Source organism: Xiphophorus couchianus, chromosome 6 (genome assembly GCF_001444195.1).
Source record: "Xiphophorus couchianus chromosome 6, X_couchianus-1.0, whole genome shotgun sequence".
Classification (NCBI taxonomy): Eukaryota; Metazoa; Chordata; class Actinopteri; order Cyprinodontiformes; family Poeciliidae; genus Xiphophorus; species Xiphophorus couchianus.
In genome coordinates, this window is record NC_040233.1 from 13598558 (window position 1) to 13621637 (window position 23080).

The following is a 23080-nucleotide window of genomic DNA, read 5'->3' on the forward strand; positions in this document are numbered from 1 at the left end:
CATCCTAAATTTCAACAACACTAAACAGTAGTCAGAAATGCAGCCTATTCTTTTCACTTAATATTTTAAATCAGTAGTCCTTCAGTCCTGGAAATGTTCATTAGGTGATAGAAGAATGATTTTGTAATTGTTTTATGCTCCTCTGAAGTTTCAGGCCAGAGTCTTAGACTTAGACTTAGACTTAGATGGACTTTATTGTCATTTTACATGCACAGGGTGAATACAGAACGAAATTTTGTTGCATACGGCTCAGGACGATGTTTTGAGCTTTTAATGTTGTGAGGTTACTCCAGAATAAAAATAAAATACAGTATAAAATATGAATATAAATATAAAATATAAAGTGCAGGACTGACAGTAAAAAGGAAGTTATTTAGCTCTGTACATGTGCAAGGTATAAAGTGGAGACCAGATTTTAAGTGCAGTCCAGTTAAGAGTTCAGCAGTCTGATGGCAAGTGGGAAAAAGCTGTTTCGGAACCTGGTGGACCTGCACCGGATGCTGCGGAACCTCTTTCCAGAGGGCAGCAGGGAGAACAGTCCATGGTGGGGGTGTGAGGGGTCACTGATGATGTTTCGGCCTCGGGACATGCAGTGCTGGGATGAAATGTCCTGAATGGAGGGAAGGAGGGCCCCGATGATCCTCTCTGCTGTCCGCACCACTCTCCTCACGTTCTTCCAGTCGGAAGCGCTGCAGCCTCCACACCACACAGAGAGGCAGCTGGTCAGAATGCTCTCTATGGTGCTTCTGTAGAACGTCATGAGGATGGGCGGGGGCAGGTGTGCTCTTCTCATCCTCCGCAGGAAATACAAACTTGACCAGAGACGTGGTGTTCACAGTCCAGGTGAGGTTGTTAGTGATGTGCACCCCCAGGAATTTGGTGCTGCTGACCACCTCCACAGCCGAGCTGTTGATGAGCAGTGGAGCGTGGCTGGGCCGGTTCTTCCTGAAGTCAACGATCATCTCCTTCGTCTTGTCAACGTTCAGGATCAGGCTGTTGTCTCTGCACCAGTCCACCAGCTGCTCCACCTCCTCTCTGTAGTCCAGATCGTTGTCGTCTCTGATAAGGCCCACCACCGTTGTGTCGTCCGCAAACTTCACGATGTGGTTGGTGGCGAACCAGGGGACGCAGTCGTGTGTCATCAGAGTGAACAGCAGAGGGCTCAGGACACAGCCCTGAGGGGAACCTGTGCTGAGGGTGACGACATCGGAGGTGTGTTGTCCGATCCAGACTGACTGAGGTCTGTCGGTGAGGAAGTCTAGCAGCCAGTTGCGCAGGGGGGTGCTGAAGTCCATCACTACACCTAGATTTCAGACCTCATCACATCTCTGTAATAACTGAAGCTGCAAGCTGACCCTGTATTGTTCCTCTTTAGGTCCAAAGATAATAACATCACTTTTGTTTCTGTTCTGCTGGAGAATGGTATGGCAAATCCACTGATTTGTTTCAAGCATCTGTTTGGTGCCTGATGGGTTCCCCTGGTTACATCATAATGTAGATCTGTATATCATCTGCGTAGTTAGGGTAGCTAATCTTATTATTTATTATAACTTAAGTTAGCGGGCGCACATATACAGTATATTACATAGAAGGGATCCGAGGTTTGAACCATACGGTATCCCACGTAACTTCTGTCCGCTCCAAAGAGAAGTTACTAATTGGCACAAAGAAATTCTTGACATTAGGAAAGATTTCAACCAGTTAGGCACTGTGTCAGAGTCCTACCCAGTTCTCCAGTTGCTTCTATAACATGTCATGGTGAACCATGTCAAATCCTGCACTGAGGTTCAGCAAAACCAACACTGTGGTGCCTCCACAGTCTGTATTTATGTGAATGTCATTGAACACTTTGATGGGGGCAGTCAGTAATTTGGTGAGCACGAAAATCAGTCGGAATCTTTCATGTTTATTATTCATGAACACCACAGACTGGAGGCATTTTCTTCTAAATAGTTATTCCAAACCCAAAGATTAGGATTAACAAAAGTATTCAAATGTGACTGATGAAGATATTGAAGGGAGTCAAGAAAAGTAAAGGCACTCAAACGTTTTGTTGGGAAAGAATTGGAAACACATTGGGTAGCACATGATTAACATGAAACAGATTTTTGTGTAGACCCATGTTGTGGAATGAAATCAGAAACTAATGAGGAATTTACCACCATAAAAGGTGTGGTTGTTGTTTTTATTAATGAGCTTTTTGTACGAATAGTGAAATGTTGGGGTAGACACTGAATGCAGTTGAGTACTTAACTGTCATTAGCATGAACAAGGCAAAATAATAATAATAATAATGATAGAAACCCTTGATAAAAAGTTGCAGTATCAAAGATTTTATAAGAATAAATTTGTCTTAATAAAAAGTTTTCTATTTTTATGATTTCATGGATGACCCGTGAGGAACATATTACACACTTCTGTTTGTTTGGCTGAACACCAGTTTTATAGCAGTGGACCAAACAAACACATCATGGCTGGCCAGGTTCAGAACATCATTTATGATTGTTTTTTTTTTTTACAATTAATTATACATTCTGAACTGGAATACACTGATCTGTAACAGGATGATCAATGGATAAAATCTGTAAAAGCTGTAAATTGTTACGATGCACAAAGGGAAGAGAGTGGTAGAATAAACGGTGAAGGAGCCAATAGGGAGTAAGGAGGAGTTAGTTGAGTCGAATGTGGGAGTAATGAAGTGAGTCTTTGGTGAGAGATCGGAGGAGGTGAGCCAATCCAAGCCCAATGTGGAATAAACCAACAGTATGACTCATAATTCAGAAACTTTAATATTCTTTTTTACTTTTGCATTAAAATCATGGACTCCAAACATACCTTGATATTGCACAAGCACTGCAGCGCTCTTTACAATACATCTCTACCAAATGTGTAGTTTTGCTCTTCTTTTACCTTAAAATACATTTCAATAGCACTCCCTTTTTCCTCAAAGGAAAACTTTATTTGGGTCAAATGCAGCATTTCTCCCCCTACTAAATGTCTGCTTTTTCTCAACTGGCACATTTCTAATATCAAAACTCACTGGTGTTTTGCTGATTAACTACCAGAGTTTAATAAAGTTGTTGATTGGAACTTTCAGGCAAACATTGCATGGCTTATGGGATTTGCTGTTGAACCATAAGGGAAGTTGAGTCAGACAGGTCACAGTAAAAACAGGCATACCAGAACAATTAAAGGCAGTGCAGTAAATTCCCAGCGGCAAGTTAGACAAACTCCAGACAGGCTGAAATCCATTGAACAGAGAAGACAAGCTGAGAAAACACAACTTTGACAACCTAGAATCTTCAGGAATAGTTTTTGTGCTCATATAGTGGATCTTCAAAGAATGCAAACCTTTAACAGTACAGATTTTAGTGGAAAATTATATTATGAATAAACATTGAGACATTTTTCTACCCATTAATATATGGTATACCCTGTTCAAATTTGGTTTGACAACTCTATTACTGTGGGAAAACGTAATAAAACTTAACTTGCAATACCCTGCTTACATACTGTGTTTAAGTATTCAAATATTAGAAATATTTTAAGTATTATGTTTTTTTTAATTTAAATTCCTTGAGTCTTTTGGGGAATACACTTTCCATGGCAAATTAAAGACACATCAATAATTGGAAAAGCACATGGTGGAATTTGACATGGGGAACATGAGCAGTTGCCCAGGGAACCATCAAAGGAAGGATCCATCACCAAATGCCTTTTTATCACGAGATTGTGCAATCAATGTAGATTGTATAGCATTTTTTGGAATGTGCAATCAGTGAGGAGTTGCCACTCTTCTGTGAGGAGAAGGTGTAACTAACTACTCTATGTGCCGCTATGTCAGAACAGCTGATTCAAATTATTGCATGACTTCTTCTGCAGCCATCTAGTACTGCAGAAGCCTGTTAATCACCCAAAGATTCAATCCAGGTGTGTGGCAGAAAAGAAACATCTAAAACATGCAGGGCAGGGGGGCGTGAGGACTGGAATTGAGAAACACTGCATTAGAGGGATGTTTCATGACAGAACTGCAAAGAATTGTTCCAGACCCACATCTGAGTGTTTCCTGATATTGGATTGCTTTTCTGGAGGCATGGCAGTTTGATGGTGTCAATCAAACTGAGCATGTGTGGGATGCATTACGTCTTTGTCTTTAGTAACAATGCTTTAGTGCTACATTAAGTGACATGTGAAATGGAAATCGCAAACAAGGGGTGTTTTGTTGAATTTTGAATTGGAATTGGAAAACATGTAGCACCAATAGGTAAACATAATAGTCAAGTGTTCATGCACTGCCTATGGATGCTTTTTACAAAGCCTTCCTTTTAGTCTTGACCACAGTCTTAATCTAGTATTTGTCTTCTTACTTTCTGGACTCTTTCATGGTTCTCATATTAATAAAGCGGAAACAGATGCTTGTAAAAAACACAAGCAAGAAGTTAAGTTTAAAGAAACTTTATGACTTTCAGAAGATTTTAGGTTTTTCTTCTCCCCTCCTTCATTCCCTTGATATTTTCTTTCATTCTCCAAAGAGACAAAGTTTTTCAAATTCAGGGGAAACAATGCTGTCGTTTTTAATCAAAGTTTCTCAAGAGATTTCTATAAGCACAGTAACAGCACAAACAACGTTCACACAAACTAGGCAATATTCTGGCTCTACTGTTAACTTCATAAACATATTTCCCCTCCACCCAGGATGATTAAATAAGACGTGTAGGGATAGATTCCGGATATCCTCCCTAATTTGAGAATGAGCTCATGGTGCAGAGAAGTATCATCCTGTGTCCAAACATCAGTCTCTAGAGCAATAATCCTGTCAGTCAAAACATCTGCAGAAAAAAAAAAAAATAGAAACATGAAGTGAGAGCACAAAAATGTGAGAGGACGGGAAAAGAATCGACTAAGATGAGCAGGAACTCTTTTAGACAAAAAAAGATTGTAATTAAGATAAAACGTACTGAATTTGATGAAACAATGAAGACAGCATGCAGCAACAAAGTGAGTTATTATGTCTGCTGCTTGCAAATGCATACAGGTTTGGAATTCATAAATATGCCCACATGACAAGTAAAACAAATGCTTGGAAATTCCCGCTTGTTCATTAATGGGACAGGTGCCCTTATGGAAGTTGTGTTATCTGGGCCACCTAAGATGATTGTGACAGCTTAAATTAAGAAAGAAAAATCATTTCCATCAAATATGCTTTTAGGCTACATATACTTGTTTGACTGCCAATAAAACAAACTTCTCTGACATGCATAGCTTTCACAAGCACGGGTTTTTCCATTGTTTCTGAATGAGCATTCTGGTCAACGTCATGTAGGTTCAAACAACAATTTATGTTGGCATCTCACAAACACTCTGAAGTAATTTGTTCACTTTATTAGGTGTACCTTGCTACGTAGTAGTGGTTTGTCCCTTTTTTGTCTTCAGAACTGATTTAGCTCTTCATAGCGTAGTTTACCCGAGGAGTCTCGAACATTATTCAGAGATTTTGGAAAACATTGACATCATAGCAAGTCATAAGTGCTGAAAATCCATGATGGAAATCCCCCCATTCCACTACATCCCAAAGTTGTGCTATTGGATTGAGATCTGGTGACTGTGAGGGCCAATGGATTATGGCAAGCTCACTGACATGCTCAAAATATCAGTTGCCAGCATTATCCTACTTGAAGAAGTCATAATGGGTGTACTGCGGTCATTAAGAGATGGACATGGTCAGCATTTAAAATGCCTATTAAAACTGGGTAAAATGATACCAACATTGCCAGTCTGAATGGTTTGTTCAAGATAGCATTACTTTCTTGAGACCAAGAGCTACTTTTAGCAGTCAGCTAAGAGTTACCACATGAGACATAAAAATTCTTATTTACTTGTTTTATATGTGAATATACAGTGATAGCAGACATGTCAAAGTAATAGAAAACCTATTGTAGTCCCTTTCTTAGTGGGACTTGTAACACTGGGAGTAGGTTGCTAGTTTCTCATAGTCAGGATAACAGTATGCCAGTTCCAGTAGATCTGAAATTTGGTTTCATGATTTTCATGTTAAAGAATGCAGACCATAAGGAAGACCAAAGAGCGCTGTAAAGTTAGAAGCACATCTTTTGAAGTTTTTTCCTCCAACAACAGGCTCCAAAGATGTCAACTTATAACACATTTTGGACTGGGTTTTATTTAAACTTCATGTGTACATGATTTTGACCTTTCATGGACAAGAGAAAATTTGCAGTAAAGTCAGATGAATTGTGTGTTGTACAAAAACAGCCATCGGTTTGACTAATTGTGTTAATGTTTGATGTACCATGAACCTTGGATATATATCATTAAACCTTGCAGTGGTGGATAACAGTTCTTTAATGAATCCATCTATGCCACATGTGGTTTTCAGGTGTTTAGAGTACTGGAGATATAATCCTCCCTCTTACAGCTGTTTCAACAAGTATCATAAGTGGGTTAGAAGAGTGTATCTGCTACTTCTCTGTTTTATCATAAATAAGATCCTTCCCTTCTTACATCATGTCTGAGCCAGTCTGGACAATGATGATCATCCGTTTCACATTTTCAGAATAGTCAAAAACAGAAAATCAGAAAGGAGCAACAATAGAAACTAGGGTGTGATGGTGTTAAAAATAATGACGTCACTAGTTCTTCCTTTTCAAGGCCTTCTAAGGACAGTCTCTGCGCTGTCTGAGTGCCTTGGGAGGAATGTGAAGTAGCAAGTGGATCATGCTGCATGAAGTAATGGCAGTTTGATTTTGGCAAGTCCACTCCTCTTTTGTATCTGTGTTATTTCCAACCATAGAGCCAGTTAATTGAAAATAGTGACCTCTTTAAGACTTTATTCCATACTGATTTCATGTTAATTTTTCAGTTTGAACTCAGACAGATTACTAGACATTACATTGTGTTGTGTGCCTGTGTCTGCCTGTGTGTGCGTGTATTTCTATGCACTGTTTCTGATTTCATTTCTTGGCTGTGCAGCTGTAGACAACACCATCAACGTAATTAAAGTTGGTTGGCGTGGTGCCTGGCCTGAATCACCTGACATCAGATGCATTTAAGGGCATGCTAATCCATCCAACTGGCCAGTGTACGGGTTTAAAGAGTTCAACTGTGCTATGGGCATAACACTTGACTGCCATAGCCATATTTGCAGTATCAAACCCAGCTCGACATTGGATGTGCTGTGTCTGTGTTATTCTATCCTCTAGTTGTTCTACACCTTCTCAGAATCACTAAAATATTGTCTCCAAATCTTATTCATTGTTCAATTTCACACTTTAAACTCAGATCTGGGACCAAGATGGCATCCAATTTCAGCACTCTCCAGTTGAAATTGGCATTGTTTTGTTTCTAACCACAAATAGTCACTCAAGCCATTGTTGTGCCATAAAAGGGCCTAGTGTGGTAATGAATAACTATAAATAATTGCTTATAGTTACTCCTCATAATCGTTCCTAATTATGAGGAACGAAATAGCCAAATGTCATATCCCTTCTGCTTGTGGATTTCTGTTTTTGTTGTTTTCTTGGTTATTTTTCTTATTTCTTTCAGTTTGGTCATTCTTGAGTTGTGGATTTGTTTTGCACTTTGCATCATCTTGTTCTAGTTTATTCCTTCTGTTAGTTTCTTTTGTAGGTTTATATTTAAACCTACAAGGTTATCTAGGTCCCAGGGTTCCCACTGAAAAAAAAAAATCCATGACTTTTCCATGATTCTCCATGACCTTCAATATAATTTTCCATGACCCACGCACAACAGGTTCAGAAAGAAAAGTGTATGACTGAAAGACTAAAATCTATAGTGAACATGTAAAAGTTTAGTGCAGGCAGATAGCAAGGAACATAAATGACAGAAAATTTGAAAATGAAGCCCACACAAGCAGGTATGAATTGAAAAGTATCAATACATTGACTAAGGAATCATATGATGATAATGTCAATACATAAACAAAAACATTAACAGTAAGGCAAACACAAGATTGTCCATGTATGTACATACATACATGTACTGCTTCTACAAAAGTTCAGAACAGACAGGCACACACACCACTAGTCTTCAGTTGAAGGCTTATTCGATGATTAAATACATATTTTTAATAAAATAATAATAATAGCTACTGCAGTGAGCATAGAGCATTACAAAAACAAAGAACGGTTCTCAGTGCGACTCCAGTCATATCTTCCTAGTAAAGAATCGGCTCATTCGTGAACGTCACATCACTATATTGCACACTTTGGCCACAGCGTGTCGCACACGTGCGGCACGTCAGTTAACACCACCGCACAATAAGCGCAGTAAGTGACAGCTTTTATCTTTGCAAATGCAGCATATTTGTCACTGTACTGCTACCTTTGCTATAGCATCACTTGAGAGTGCACTCCAAGAAGTGTTCTCTGAAAATACACTTTTTAGAGAATAATCTAAAAAGTGTATTTTGAAAAGTTCAATGGCGGTTTTGTATCCGCTGTCTGATGTCATGACGCCAGCTTCAACAGGGACAGATTCTGTACCAACCAGGGTGGTGGTGCAGGGGTAGAGTCCAACTGATGTAAGGAGTCCTGAATGTGGCTGTCGCAGATTCGATTCCAGCCTGATGACCTTTGTTGCATGTCTTCCCCTCTTATTTATTAAGTTAAATCAACCTAATAAATTAAGTTGGATAAACTATTTTCTTTTTCCAGTATACAGGATCTTTGAAAAACTAAAATAACATGTTAAAATATATGTTTAAAATAATTTAAGTTCTATCTGGATTTTAAGTACAATGTGAGTAACAATGTAATTTGGAATATTTTTGTTTTTTTAGTTTGGAACAACTTCAAAGTTTGAGTTGACTTTCCATAGAATTTAGTCAAAGAGATTTGAATTATTCGTTAGCCAAAAATAAATGATTTGAGTAAAAGTGACTTAAATTTGTAACGTTAAACACACTTAATGAATTAAGTTATAATTATAAAACTTTGTAAATTGAGTTGGATAAACTTAATGGATTGAGTTGGATGAACATAATGAATTAAGTTGGTCAGATAGGATTTGGAACTTGGCATAGAACTCAATTGTTTCAAGTAAAGTCAAAGTCACTGACGCGGCTCAGGGATTACGTGACACGCAGCGCCGTGTGCAGTGCCCTACAATGCACTGTAAGCTATGTAATGTGTTTTGAGGCAATTGACCAAAATCCCGGACAATTTTTAAATTCCCCCCGGACATCTTTTTAGGTCTGAAAAGTAGGACATGTCCGGGAAAAAGAGGACGTCTGGTCACCCTATCACCAGCTGGTGGTTCCCCTGGAGCCGTGTCCGATGTAGTTGCAGTCGTTGTGGTCTCCGTCTCCTCCTCCTTGTGGCTGTTGCTGATTGCGAGACTTGCTTTGTGTTTAATGGGAGAAGCGAAACAGGTGTATCCTATTGGTGGTGATGAACAAGCCCAGGCAAGTAGGCTACGGACTTTGTTCGGTAGCCTGCTTGCTACTTGCTAATCAGTAGGTGGGGTCAAAACACTTCGTTTCTCTCTCTCGCTTTTTTGTAACGAGTAACTAAACCACACATTGAAAATGTATCGGAGTAAAAGTACGCAATTAAGTTCGGAAATATAGTGAAGTAAAAGTGAAAGTCATCAAACATTTTCATACTCGAGGAAAGTATGAAGTACTCCAAAATATACTTAAGTAAAGTAGTGAAGTATTTTTACTTCGTTACTATACCACACTGCTAGCCAATAACACGTTTTAGGGTGTAGACCCCTTCAAGCCTCTGCCTGACACAATCATTTGTTCACTTACCCTGGAAGGCATCTAACTGACTAGACAGCATATTTCCCAGCTCATAGGTGTAGGACTCAATTTTTTGGAGGGTTTCTCTTTTCACAGCAGCCTGGTAGCATTCCTCCATCTTCTTGTTGCAGCAAGATGGACCTTGGTGTTTACATATCTGCAGATCAGCATCTGGGGAAAGCAGAAACAACAAATTCAACAATAATCAGTTTTTTTCTTTGTTGTTTTATTTAAAAACATGGATTATTTATATGGTGAGAGGGTAAGCAAACAAATACAGAAGTTCATTGAAATTTTGCAGTGTCTGCATTTAATAAAACATATTTCCGACTCTGCATATATCAATTTATGATCATACACTGAAAGAAATATGTTACAGTGTATCTAAAGTTCCTGGCTATGTGCACAGACAAGTCATAACTCCTCTGAAAGACAGAAGCGGCACCATGTCATGATGAGAAAGTAGACCAAGTATTTCATCCATGTTTAACAGCTATAAATACTGTCTGAGCTAAATATATGATCTTGCCTCAATGTGATACGAAGGCACACCTGGTTGTTTCATATACTGAGGTATGCACATGCATTTAATGATAGATTTAAAGGAGATACAAAATACATGGATACCCATTTTTTTTCAAACTATACATGATCATAAATGGATATTTATTGATAATCACAATCACTTGATTTTAATAGGCTGCAAAAAAGCATTGTACAATAACAATATTACCCCAGTAATTAAACTTCAACCAATATGATTTAACAGAAAATTAACATCAGATGAGACTTTGTCCACCTTCACCTGTATCAGCTGCCTTATGCCATTGCTGAAGTGAGAAAGTGACTTGGGAACACATAAATAAAACAAATGTATTATGAAGTAGTCTTACATCACTCAGATAACTCATTTTACATGGGGAAAGGCTGGACAAGGATGGCTCTAGGCAGATGTTGTAATCAGAGCCTAAAGCATGGTGTTAGGCCAGACCACAAGACCAGCGCTTCACTGGTCAAATCCCTCCATGAAACACAATAGGGTTACATTCTGAATCTCTCTTTCACTCTCTTCTCCCTCTCTCCCATTTGCCGGGCATATCCTTGTGAGGCCTGGGTGTCTTTTAATTACCCAGAGAGACTACATTTGTTTCCATCGCAGAGCCAGATGAATGAAGTCATGACTGGCTGTCCTCCGGCTGTTAGCTCATTATCTCTGTCTCTGTAGGGGTCTGCTTTTTTTATTTTGACACTTGTCTGTTGCCTAATGCTCTGCCTGCCACATTTCTGCACTGTCATCATAAAAGCAATGAAGTTACCAGAACATATTTTTTATTTGTGAATATGTTAGAATAATTTATTTGTACTGATATAACCAGTTTATTCTTGGTTTTTTTTATCTATCTTATGACACAATCTTTATCATTTTGATTTATATAAGTTAATAAGCAGTCTGAAAAACAGTATAAATTTTAACCAAAGAACATTTATTATAGTGATTGAATTGTAAAGTTCTGTGTAGTGTCTGTAGTAAGTACAAAAGCTTGATCATTATCTATTTTCTCCACTGTTTCCATCCCTTCTGTTCCTGATTTCACTCTCTCGGATTGATCCTAGCAGTTATTCTTTGTCCTATCCATGTAATTTCATTAAGTAAGTGATACACAAGCCAGGAGTTGTTTTAAGTAGAAATATTAAATAAAATGTCTATATTCATTAGAAAAATGACTCAGTTTCTTCCATAAAAACAGACAGTAACTTATTGGCTAGTTTTATCAGTACCTTTTTAACACCTACACTCACCAGACACATTATGAGAGTTGCATTAAAACCAGATTGCTTTAAGAAAAGCTTTAATTCTTCATAAGGTGTAGTGTTAAAAAGTTCCTCAGAGATTTTGATCCATTTTAACATGACGACAACATGCTGTTGTAGCAGATTTGTTCCTTCCAAACTCTCCTGTTCTAACACATCCCGAAGGTGCTATGTTAGACTTTGATCACATGATTGTGGGAGTTTTAAATAATAACAAACTCATTTGGTATGCAAATGATTTCTTGATCAACTAATTTGTTCAATAAATTTTGACATAAAGTAGAATCCCACTGGAAGTAACCTTCAGAACATGGGTGTACTGTGGTTATAAAAGGAATAGTCATGTTCAGCAACAATACTCAAAAAGCCTGTGGTATTTAAATCAGAGGCACAACATATGCTAAAAAATATTTACTAAGAAATGAAAACATGGAATTCACAAATAATTAGTATGCTTAACTTTCTGCTGGTCTATCACATAACATTTTAAGAAAATATATTGAAGCTATTTAATTATAATGGGTCAACATGTTATTTTTGCCAATCACTTATTAACATATATAATTCACATTACGATCACATTACACATATTTAATGTGTAATGTGCTCGTTATTTTTTCAAGTTGTTGCATTAAATTTTTTTCTTTCCCTTTTCCCAGAGAGTAGAACAAAATCTAATGTCCCTTACTATGTGTAATTAATGTCCTATGTACACTCTTCTTATGCTGCTTGGTAAAACTTTTAACACACTCCACATGAGATGCCAGTTCTGATATTCATTTAATTGTTTTCAGGTGATTAATGCCTTTGGAGTATCTTGCCCCAGTTCAATGATCTTGTCAAAAACTCAGTGTAGAGAAGCACAACCACTGTACAATTCCTGTAATTCGCTTTCCAATAATGATATGCTAAACAATGAAAGCATATGAATATGTGTTTTTATTGTTAGTGATGTTTCTCCATATGAATCAGCTTTGGAAGGTAAATACATATGTATACCACAAAATTTAAATTTTTGCACTTGTGTAATATGGTATGTGTTACGGAGCAGGTTGCAACGTAATCTGACTGTCAACATTCAAGATATGAGTTATGTTACATAGGGTAGCATTGTGCAGATCAAACAATATTTATGTGTTGTTTAAATTTGTCAAATGAGGTAGGGATATTTCACTCTGATGTTCACTTATATTCGGGAGAGTAGTGCTTCCTAAGGCTACTGTTTATTTATATGCAGTGCTATTTTTCCAAGAACAAGAATAACTTTGTTAAAAAGTATGCAGTTAATTTGGTTTGCCCTCTGCTGGGAACTCTGTACCCTTTGAAAATGGAGGATATTTACACTGTAAAGATTTGCTGGGCTTAATACAGACCGGGTTGAATGAAAGCACATCTCAAAGCGGTCTTTGCCACATACCTGAAGTTTTGGACTACCTTGAAACAAAGTCATGTTTGGTTTTCCCAGAACCAGAACTGGAACTGCATTTAGTGATTGGCATGGAGTCCAAAGCCACACCAGAGGCCAGAAGTTGGAAATACAGATCATAAAGATAGATGTAAGGTTAGTGGGCAAATAGACTCAGACCTGCTGAAGCAGCAGTTTACTGGAAGGGCATTAAGATACTATTACTTATAGTATCTGTTACGACCCATTTAACGACCCATATGTTGACTTGGAAATGCCCTAATACCCTCTGGTGTTCTTTGTATTGGTGGATGAACATTAATCTTTCTATGTAGACATTTCTATATGATTTAATAGCAAACATACACTTAGAGAAAAACCTATTCCTCTGAACAGCCAGGGGCATAGAAAATCAGCTGAGGCACAAAATTATGCACCCTGTATATATGATGTATATACAATGACTATATGAAGAATATATTATGAATATAATATATGATGAATAAAAACACACTGATAAATTAGCTAAGATTAGTTAACTGACTTAGCTGCGTATTTGGTTGTGTTATGCACTTACATGCATTTCTCAAATCAATAATGTGGTCTATGTGATTTTAGATGACAATGTAGTCTTGAATTTTGTCTTTAAAAAACCCAAAATTATCCTTGAGAACATTTTTAAATAGTCTCTAGATTTAAACTCTAAAAGGCAGTTGAGAAATTGAGAGAGGGCAAGTAAAAGCAACTCAAAATTACTAGTTAATCAAAGACGATGCCAAAGTTTGAGAGCTGTAAATGTTTAAGGATGTGAAAACACATTGGGACATACTGTTTTCCAATTCATCAACTGTTAGGAAACCAACATCCCTTAGTTTTATTAATTACACAGGTAGAAAAGTAAATCTTTTGTCTCTATAAATATTAGTCTCAGATGAAAAACACGGATTGTTAAATATGAGAAGATAAGCAGGAAAATAAAATGCATTATTTTACTCATATCTCTGGAACAGATATTGATACATTATTCTTTTTTTCTTTATTATTTAGTTAATTTAAGTCTTGTCTCGTCAAAACAAGTTTATATATTTTATATATGGAAAATATCTTACAATTACCCCTTAAACATAACCGTTTAGGTTTTAGTTTAACTACAAAGATTGTAAGTAACTCAAATACCAATCAACATTTAAAGCAATAGCATCCAATTATAAAATCAATTTAACCACTTTCCATCTTCCTTCTATGGAAATTGTTGATAAAATATTTTTTTGCATTTTCATTTTGAAGATAAGAATGTCAAACAAAGACATAAGTGAAGTGCAAGAATGCAGTTCATTTGAAACTGGATCCTTCAAACGCTGGGTGACACACTCCTGCTACTTCGTAAGAAATCTGTTCACAGCACATAAAGTGCAGCACTGTATCCTAAGGCAAACATCACACTGTGAGGAAGGTTGAAGCCTGGCCTCTTCACATTTCAGGAGTTGCTTTTGTTGGCATACGATGTGAGGACTGAAGAAAAGTTTCGTCATTATGTACACATAATTCTTACACATGCCAAATCTCCCATTCTCAGAATCAGTTTCACCTCTTCGAGCTTTAAAGATATAATTCAAATTTAGAAAGCTTAATCGCTAGGTAGTTTTTCTTTTTCCCTTGATCACTGTAGTCTCCAATATGTGCATGCACCTACAACAACACAGTTTAACAACAGAAGTATGTCACAGATATATATATATAAATATATATATATATATATGGGATGGGACATAAGTTATATATTATATATAAATATATAGTTCCTAAATCTAATCAATTTTTTCAGTGTTTTTTTTTTTTTTTTTTTTTTTTTGCAAAGAGAGCCTGCATTATGAGGGCCTTTTGTTATCCACTTCTACCTCAGTCTTTCAGCTGTAGAGGGCTACAGAGCTGTTCCTCCTTGATTCTGACTGCAAATTTGTGGGGAAGCATGACTGACATGCCTCTTTAATTTGATAAAGTTCTTCAATTATTGTCACCACAGTCTTTAATGCAAAAGAGAATAGTGGGGAAACTAACGCCGTTGTTCATTGAAAAGACAATGAGAAGAGCTGGTTTTGAATTTTTCAAACTCTAAAGGCTGCAACTTATCTGTCAAGAAGGTGACAAGTAGGGTCAGAAAGGTTTTATATAAAGTTCTGGAATGTTCATGCTGAAAGTTGAGCTACAAATTACAAAAATCTTAAACTAGGTATCTGTGCGGTCAAAGTTGTAGGATTTCATCCAGTGCCTTGCTAACTTTGTCATCCACTTTTTCTAATCAGTGAACTTGAAAGCGTCTCATAGGGTTTGAATGATGTTTCACTGGTAAGCCAATGCTATTCTTCAATGATTTCATGATATGTTCTTCATCTTCAGTTTCAGGGGGAGCTCGTAGACATGTCCTTCACAGATCGTAGCTGCAGGCTAAAGTTTGTCTATATAACTACAACACCGGGTAATGGAAATGATATACTCTGTTGCCAATAGTAACGCTACATAAAACAAACATATCAAGTGATTTAGATGCACCTCAAACTATGTTTCCCACTCCGCTATCTATTACTCTTCTTCCAGTTACAGCATGCAGACTCATGCTGGGTGACACTTGACCTGAAACCAACATGCAGGTTAAACAACTGCCGCAGTAATCTCAGTCTTTATCAAGTAGAGCGCTACTCCAAAATAAACCATAACTTTAAATACAACCACAATAAAAAATGACCTCAGGATTACCAGTTGTAATACATCATTACGCTCAATTTAATTAACTTTAAATCAAAATTGTAGTTTTAAAACAAAACAACTTTTCTTATTCATTTGAAGGACAAACATAATTAAAAAACTTGGGTCTCACATTTTTACGTATAGGTACAATGCTGATAAATCAGAGTTTCCACACAATCTCAGCAGTTGATCTAGAATCTGACTGTATAGCCAATGGATTTTCTAAAAACAAACAAGAGTAAAAAATGTTAACAATATAGCTATATCAAGACTGAAGGAAAGTTATATGAGACTCACCAGTTGACTTCAGTTGAATATCACTGGCAGAGTGACAATATCTGATAAGCAAAGTTGTGCAACTGCCATGGGCCTTAAATCGCCAGCCCCCTAACATGATGAAATGACAATGGGCATTATTTCATTCCAAATTAAAATTAAAATCTAAATATGAAAAAAATGATTATCCAATCCACACTAATGAGAAAATTGCTTCATCTATCCTTGGAAAAAATTGTGTCTATAGGATCTGAAATGTTGACTGTGGATGGAGAAAATAAAATGCCAGAATATCTTTAATGTTTAGAGACAGGAGTGTGGCTTACTATGACCTATTACTTGGGAACTGCATTGAAGAGTAGTTGTAATACAAAGAGTGAAAGTCAAACATAACAAGTTGTTCCAGTACCTATAAGAACACAGTGTTCAATTGGGAGCATCTGCTTACAGAGTGATTTTTATGGCACGGTAGTAAAGAAAAATCATCAACACTAGAAGGGTGGTAGCACCTTAATTTATACTTGGATATTGCCTCAAATTATTCCGCTGAAAATGTTGGATAGGTAAAATATTTAACTAAATATTTCATTTTATGTAAAATACCCCAATTAGTAAATACAAAGTGAAGAACAAGATCATAGACATCACACCGTAGCCCACTGTCTACAGAAGCAATAGAGGATGACGGTGTGTATGAATCAAATTTAAAGTTGTTGAGCAATGCATGAAACTGTCACCCCAAAAACTAATTTAAATATACTTTGTTGTCTTTCCATTGATCCAAAATGTCAGCATTTCTTGCTTTAGCCATTGTTTACGTCTGGATAAAATGTGCCATAAGCTTTCTCACTGAAGATTTTTTTTAAAACAATGTATCCAACTTTGTACCACATGGAAGTGGTACAAATCAGATTTTTTTTTCTGTTTTAGTAAGTGAAAAGATTGGAATTGCACTGATAGTGCTAGTCAGATATAAAGCATATTAGGAGAAAAATCTGGTTTGGGTTGCAGTTGTGATGATGACGCTAACAAGTTTGTCATTTTACTAATACTATTACTGATCAACATATCAAAAGCTCAAGTGACAGTATACGTCAACAACAGTCCTACATTTCAGAAGAGTTGAAATAGAGGCAACATTAATGAGCAGGTGCACATATCAGTGTCCCCGAACACTTTTCATATTGCTTGGAAGTTGAAGTTGAAGTAGAAGACGAAGATGTCATCATACATCTGCTTCAGCAAACCCACTGACATCCGAACAAAGCAGGCAGCGCTGTGAGAATCATGATTTTTTTTTTTATATCCAGTGCATTTAATGCAATTCAGATTTATTTGATTTGTCAGAAAATCTAGAATAATCAGGTGAAAGCCTTAGCATTTACCTGGATCAGTGACTACCTGACAAACAGGCCACAATTTATTAGACTCAATGGACATATGTTTAACCAGGTGGTCAGCAGCATAGAAGCACCACAGAAGACTATACTCTCATCATTCCTTGTCCCTCCCTCCACATCAAGCTTCCATTAAAATACATTCTTTTCATCTGCAGAGACACTAACATGACTCTGCAGTGCCTGAGTGAATCAGAGGTGTGCAAGAACCTGAGTTCACAGTACTGGTTGACTGCTTTGTGGCATGGTATAGAAAGTATCACCTGATCTTGAATGTGAACAAACCAACTGAGATGATTCTAGCTTTTAGGAAAACCAGGACTAGGTCAAATGCTGAATTAATTCCAGAAGAAGAAGAGGTGGTGAATAAATATAAATATAACAGTGACAGCAACAGTAAAACTGTGTATAAGATGGGATAATGCAGACTGTACTTCTTGAGGACACTTAAACCCTTCAGTGTCTTTGGGAAGTTGTTGGATGGCATTTATACATGTGCTGTTAACAGTGCAATCTCTTCTGCCATAATCTGCAAATTTATTACCTTCAGAGTCAGTAACTTTTAAAATGCTCAAAAAACCAAATAAACAAGGTTTGCTAAGTTCTAGGGACTGTTCTAGAGCAATAGAGATGATCGTGCAAACAAGGATCCTTAATAAAGTGATGAACATAGCAAGCATCCTTGAGCATCCTTTGTATGCCACTGTCCTACAACAACAAAGTGACACCTTGGGACAACTTAGAATGAACTTGGGAGTATCACTCTGGGGATGGATGGATCCATTTTGCAAAGTACTATGGCAGTGCAATATTCTTTATTATTTTCTAATTAACAATCCACACTTGTAGTCTCTGATTAGTACCAAATCAAGACATGATTCCCAGTAATCCTTTTTGAACATGTTCTATTTAGCCTCAAACTAATGGACTGCAGGGCTCCCAATGTGTGTTCTTCTGTGGATTCTTCGTAATAATAAGAGGATGTACTGTAGCATCAAAAAATTTGCCAGAATCTGAAATGTTATACTGGGTAACATGTCAGGAAATTAAGAAACCTTTATTAATAGCAATGATATCTTGAAACTTGTTGTAAACCCTGTGTATTTTCATGTTGTGACTTTGATTAAGAAAAAGTCTTCTCTTGTATGTTTACCTAAACATACAGGTGGTTTGTATGGCTTTTGTGGGTTTCTTTCTTCTCTAGATATATTATTTTTCCCCTCATAAAATTCCTGTAACAGTTAAAGACTTTTTACAGATTAAGAGCATAGTTTTGCATCCTTTAGCAACATGCTTCTGCTTCAGAGCAAGAACTGCTTAATGGTCACTTTTCATGTCACTTATTCATGACACTTACCTTCATTTCATGAATTTACTAAAATAATAAAGAAATTTGAGTTGATGAGAACAGAACATGCACAATTGTTATGGAATGTTATGGTTCCTGCTTATCCATAGATTAAAACTAAGAGTCTTATGAATTATGTGAATATAGCATGCGGGCTACAGAGTTGTTAGAGTTGTTGTCCTACAGTAAGAAGGTCATAGGTTTAAATACCAACTTGGGGTCATGGAGTTTGCATATTCTCTCTGGTTTTTGATTGTTTGTCCTGTATATCTCTCACACATACCCCATATCTTGCCCAATAACCATGATTTCTATGATTTCTAAGTTGATGAAATCATAAGTCATGAACTTATGATGACATATGACCATATGTCATCATATATGATGATCACTGTAAATGGGCACCTGCCTACCTGCATCCCTGCAAGGATAAGCTATTATAAGGATAAGCTTATAACAGCAACTCATCCCATAGATAAGGGATGAGTAGCTGGATGGATGAATATATCATGATTACATTTACTAATAATATGAACATGCAAAAAAAATTAAAAGAACATGTTGAATCTCAAACCAAAGAGGATACAGAGTGTTATAATATGTTTGGCATGCAGAGTGTTTGTCAACCAATGTTGCCATTGTTATGCCAAAGCCAAAACTTCCCTAAATGGAATTTTACTTCATAAAGACATTGAAACCCATTTGAAGCCTTACAAAGCTTCCTTTTGTTTGATTTGCTGAAAGAAGTTCCACACCACAAAACCTTATACAAGGTTTTGGGTTTTATTGATGCAATAATAATCAAAACAAAAGGCTCTTAGGATAATGCTAGCAAAAGTGCAAAATGGGTATTAACTGTGATTTCTTTACAACCACAGTTCTAAAAAGAAAATTTCAACAATTGGCTTCTTAGTAATGTTTCAGTTTGCTGTGATGCAGACTGATCAACTTCTTAATCTTTATTTTCATCATTTCGTTTAATTTGAATTGAAGTTTTGGAATACCTTTCCCCTTATGTGTAAGAAACAGAATAAACATGTGGATGTCAACTAAGCACCACCACAGGGAAACCTGTGTTCTAGCATTTGCAAGTTTGACTTACCCAAATGCATTAACCAAGTCATATATCCTATTTAATCAGTTATTATTGTGACCTCTTTGACAACACAGATTAGAACATTTGTATAATCTGAATTCCAATAATCAAGTTATTACTTGAAATGGTTGTCTCAGCGCCAGGGGTAAGTGGCAAATTATCAAGGAATAAAGTAGCTCTGACTTCAGAGTAACAATATCAATATGATTTCTAAGTTGATGAAATCATAAGTCATCAACTTATGATGACATATGACCATAAGTCATCATATATGACATATATGATGTCATATATATGTCATCATATATTATGCACTAACCAAGTCATATATATGATGACATATACAGTACAGTATATGTCATCATATATTATGCTAACATCATAACAGTCATCATATATTATGGTGACATATCTTATATGATGACATTTTGTTAAATGTTAAAAACAAAATGTTCAATTTAATAAGAAAAATAATTTTCACTGATTTGTCAGCATGCACTGACCTAAGGAAATCACAATATGAGACAGTCCCAGTCATTTAAAACATCCAATATGTTTTAAATGACTGGGACTCCATATCTCCAATCCATATCTGTTGTCTTGGTGCCCCCCTCTCCACTTCATCTCTCCTAGCTCTCATGTGCACTTTTGACCCCTGCATATACAAAAACTTTTACTAAGGCTAACAGACACGTTTAATCTAACCTATGGGTGTTTGGCTATATTTCTTTAAATAAGTAAAAAAAAAAAAACAGCATGTCATGCCACTTACTATATGATGCTTACATGTGCGCATCATATAGAGCGTTCTTTTTCTCCACCAGACTTACCTTTGTATGGTTTCTCCGGCACCAGGTGAAGCGGTCCGATGTATCGCTGCTGGAAAGCGGCTCTCACTTCATAACAGCTGTGCTTATCCGCCTCGATTGCATTCACTGCAAAAATTACCAACGCCAAAATCCTGACGGAGTCAAAAGAGTTGACGCGTGGGCATATTCCTCGGGACATTGCCGCATCTCACACCAGGTATCCTCGCAGATGACCAGCTGTAGTCTGACCGTAAGCTGTCTGACAGTGTTGAGAACGGAACTGCGAACGTGAAAAGCGATGGCTCGAGTGAACATCTGACAGATCTTCCTAACTGAGTCTTACATTATCGGTTGGGATGAGAGAAAGCGCCGCAAAGACAGGGGAGGTTTGGTGTCGTACAGAGGAGGAGTGGTGTCTTCTGAAGCCAGTCTGTCCCGCGTTTGGCACTTTGCAGTAGTTGACTGCATGTTGGCTGTGCCTGTTTCCAAAGTGCTGCCCACATTCCCCTCCCTGTTCTCTATATCTCGGCTGAACGTCAACACTAAATGCTTCTGTAGCAGATTTATGGAACTTTTCACTTCATGTATATTGGATATGACATTTGGAGGGTAAAAGTAAACCTCTACAATAAATGAGAAAATGTTCTGTGGTTATTGTAAAGTCCGCAGTATCACTAGTTACTTTCCCGGCACTCACTTTACAGACATCACTTACCATTTTTTTCTCTGTTATGAGACAAATTGGTAAGTGTATCAAAGCAAGTACGCTAAACTTCATTACAAATTACTTTTCAAGGATTAAAATGAACAAGAAAAGAACTGCAACAAAAATCTTTAAGCATTCCAGTAATTTGCCCTGATTATGTACGTTATTGTAACATTAATTCATCCTTAAGATGTAATTAAATCTATGGAGTTTGAGTGTTTTTCAAACCTACTGTAAACTAATTATTTAAGATACAATGGCGCCACCTCATGGACAACAAGTATTATGACATAGCGTGAAACGCCTTTTTTGTTTGTGATTTTCGATGATTATGGCTTACATGAAAACCCAAAATTTAGTGTCTCATAAAATTATACTACGACATGACATTAAAAAAAATTCTAAACAGAAATGTCAAACCTCTGAATATATGTAATTTTTTTAAAACGTAGATGGGTCTCCTTTAGCATAAAATACTGAGTCAATGTGAGTTGGCAAGAGGTTTGTAAATGAGGTTAAACCTTTGTGACTTACTCTCATTGAGTAGGATATTTATTAATACTCAAGACTCTCATGTCCCTCATGTTTTCTCTACATGAGAAAAAAAATACTGGCGTTTTGAGTGTGTGACAACATGAGTTTTCAATATTTTACTTTTTCATAACATTTTAATGTTGTGGAACTTCAGTATTCATCACCTACAAGCCATAATAATCAAAATCACAAGGGGGAAAAAAAGGAAATATCTCTTTATATTGATTATACACATGTACCTATACATGTGTATAATAACAAACAACAATAAATTCATCTACAATTCATAGGGTGCCAAGCTTGGAAACTCAGGGCTGCAGTTTTATTTCCAAGCTTCTGAGCTTCAGCTTCAAAGAGCATCTTTCTTTTTGTTGGTTGAGTAGTTAGACACTTAATAGTATTAATATTTCATAATAATATTACTCAAGTAAAAGTAAAAAGTATAGTGCAGTAAAACTAGACCTAAAAGTATGTATTTTTTTCTCAAAAAATTTATTCAAGTACATTTAACTGAGCAATTGTAATTAGGTGCCACCCCCCTCTGTTGGTTAGGTGCACACACCTGCCACCAACATGTCAGGGATTGCAACAACTAATCAACCAAAAAAAAAAAAAGAATAAAAAAATCTTACCCAAAATATCAATACATGTTTTCTTTTACCTTTGCTGATAGAGTTGCCTTGTATTTTATCATGTTGCTTATACCTGCTCTGTTTGAGCTAAGTCAACCTTTTTTATGTGAAACTGTGTTATATGTTGCTTGTAGGTCTGTTATAATTTTAGTATTCCCTTACAACTATAAATGATCTAGCTAACCATTTAATTTAAACAGAATCACTTAGTGATATAAAAATGCCATTCTCCTAGTTATTTATTTATTGAGTGATAACTCAATAAATAAATAAGATCTTGCCACTCTGAGTGGCAAGATCTTAGGTGTAAATGTTGGATAAAATGACATTTTTCCATGCCTGCACATCTGATAATGCTCTATTTGCTTTTAAAAAACAATTTTTTTCACAGAACATTTTATTTAGTTTAAAGAGTGGTTGTGCGTAGTTATTCTAAGTGTTAACAGATACTGTTTACACCAGAGGGCGCTAAATGTTCAACTTTTCACTCCGATTGCCCCGATTGTCATTGTTTTTTACTTTTGTAATTATGAAGAAAA

The 23080-nt window shown here is 36.6% G+C and overlaps 1 protein-coding gene across 2 annotated transcripts in view; it reads right to left on the reverse strand.

Annotated features, from left to right (window-relative positions):
- The window catches only part of gpc5c (glypican 5c), a 98489-nt gene extending 77323 nt beyond the window's left edge, over window positions 1-21166 (reverse strand). For both annotated transcript variants that reach the window (XM_028021277.1, XM_028021276.1), the window contains exons 1-2: window positions 20691-21166; window positions 9791-9952 (exon numbers count right to left, since the gene is read on the reverse strand). In XM_028021277.1, the coding sequence (XP_027877078.1) occupies window positions 9791-9952; window positions 20691-20868 (340 nt within the window). In that variant the 5' untranslated portion in view covers window positions 20869-21166. The remainder of the gene's footprint in view (window positions 1-9790; window positions 9953-20690) is intronic.
- Window positions 21167-23080: the final 1914 nt, after the last annotated feature.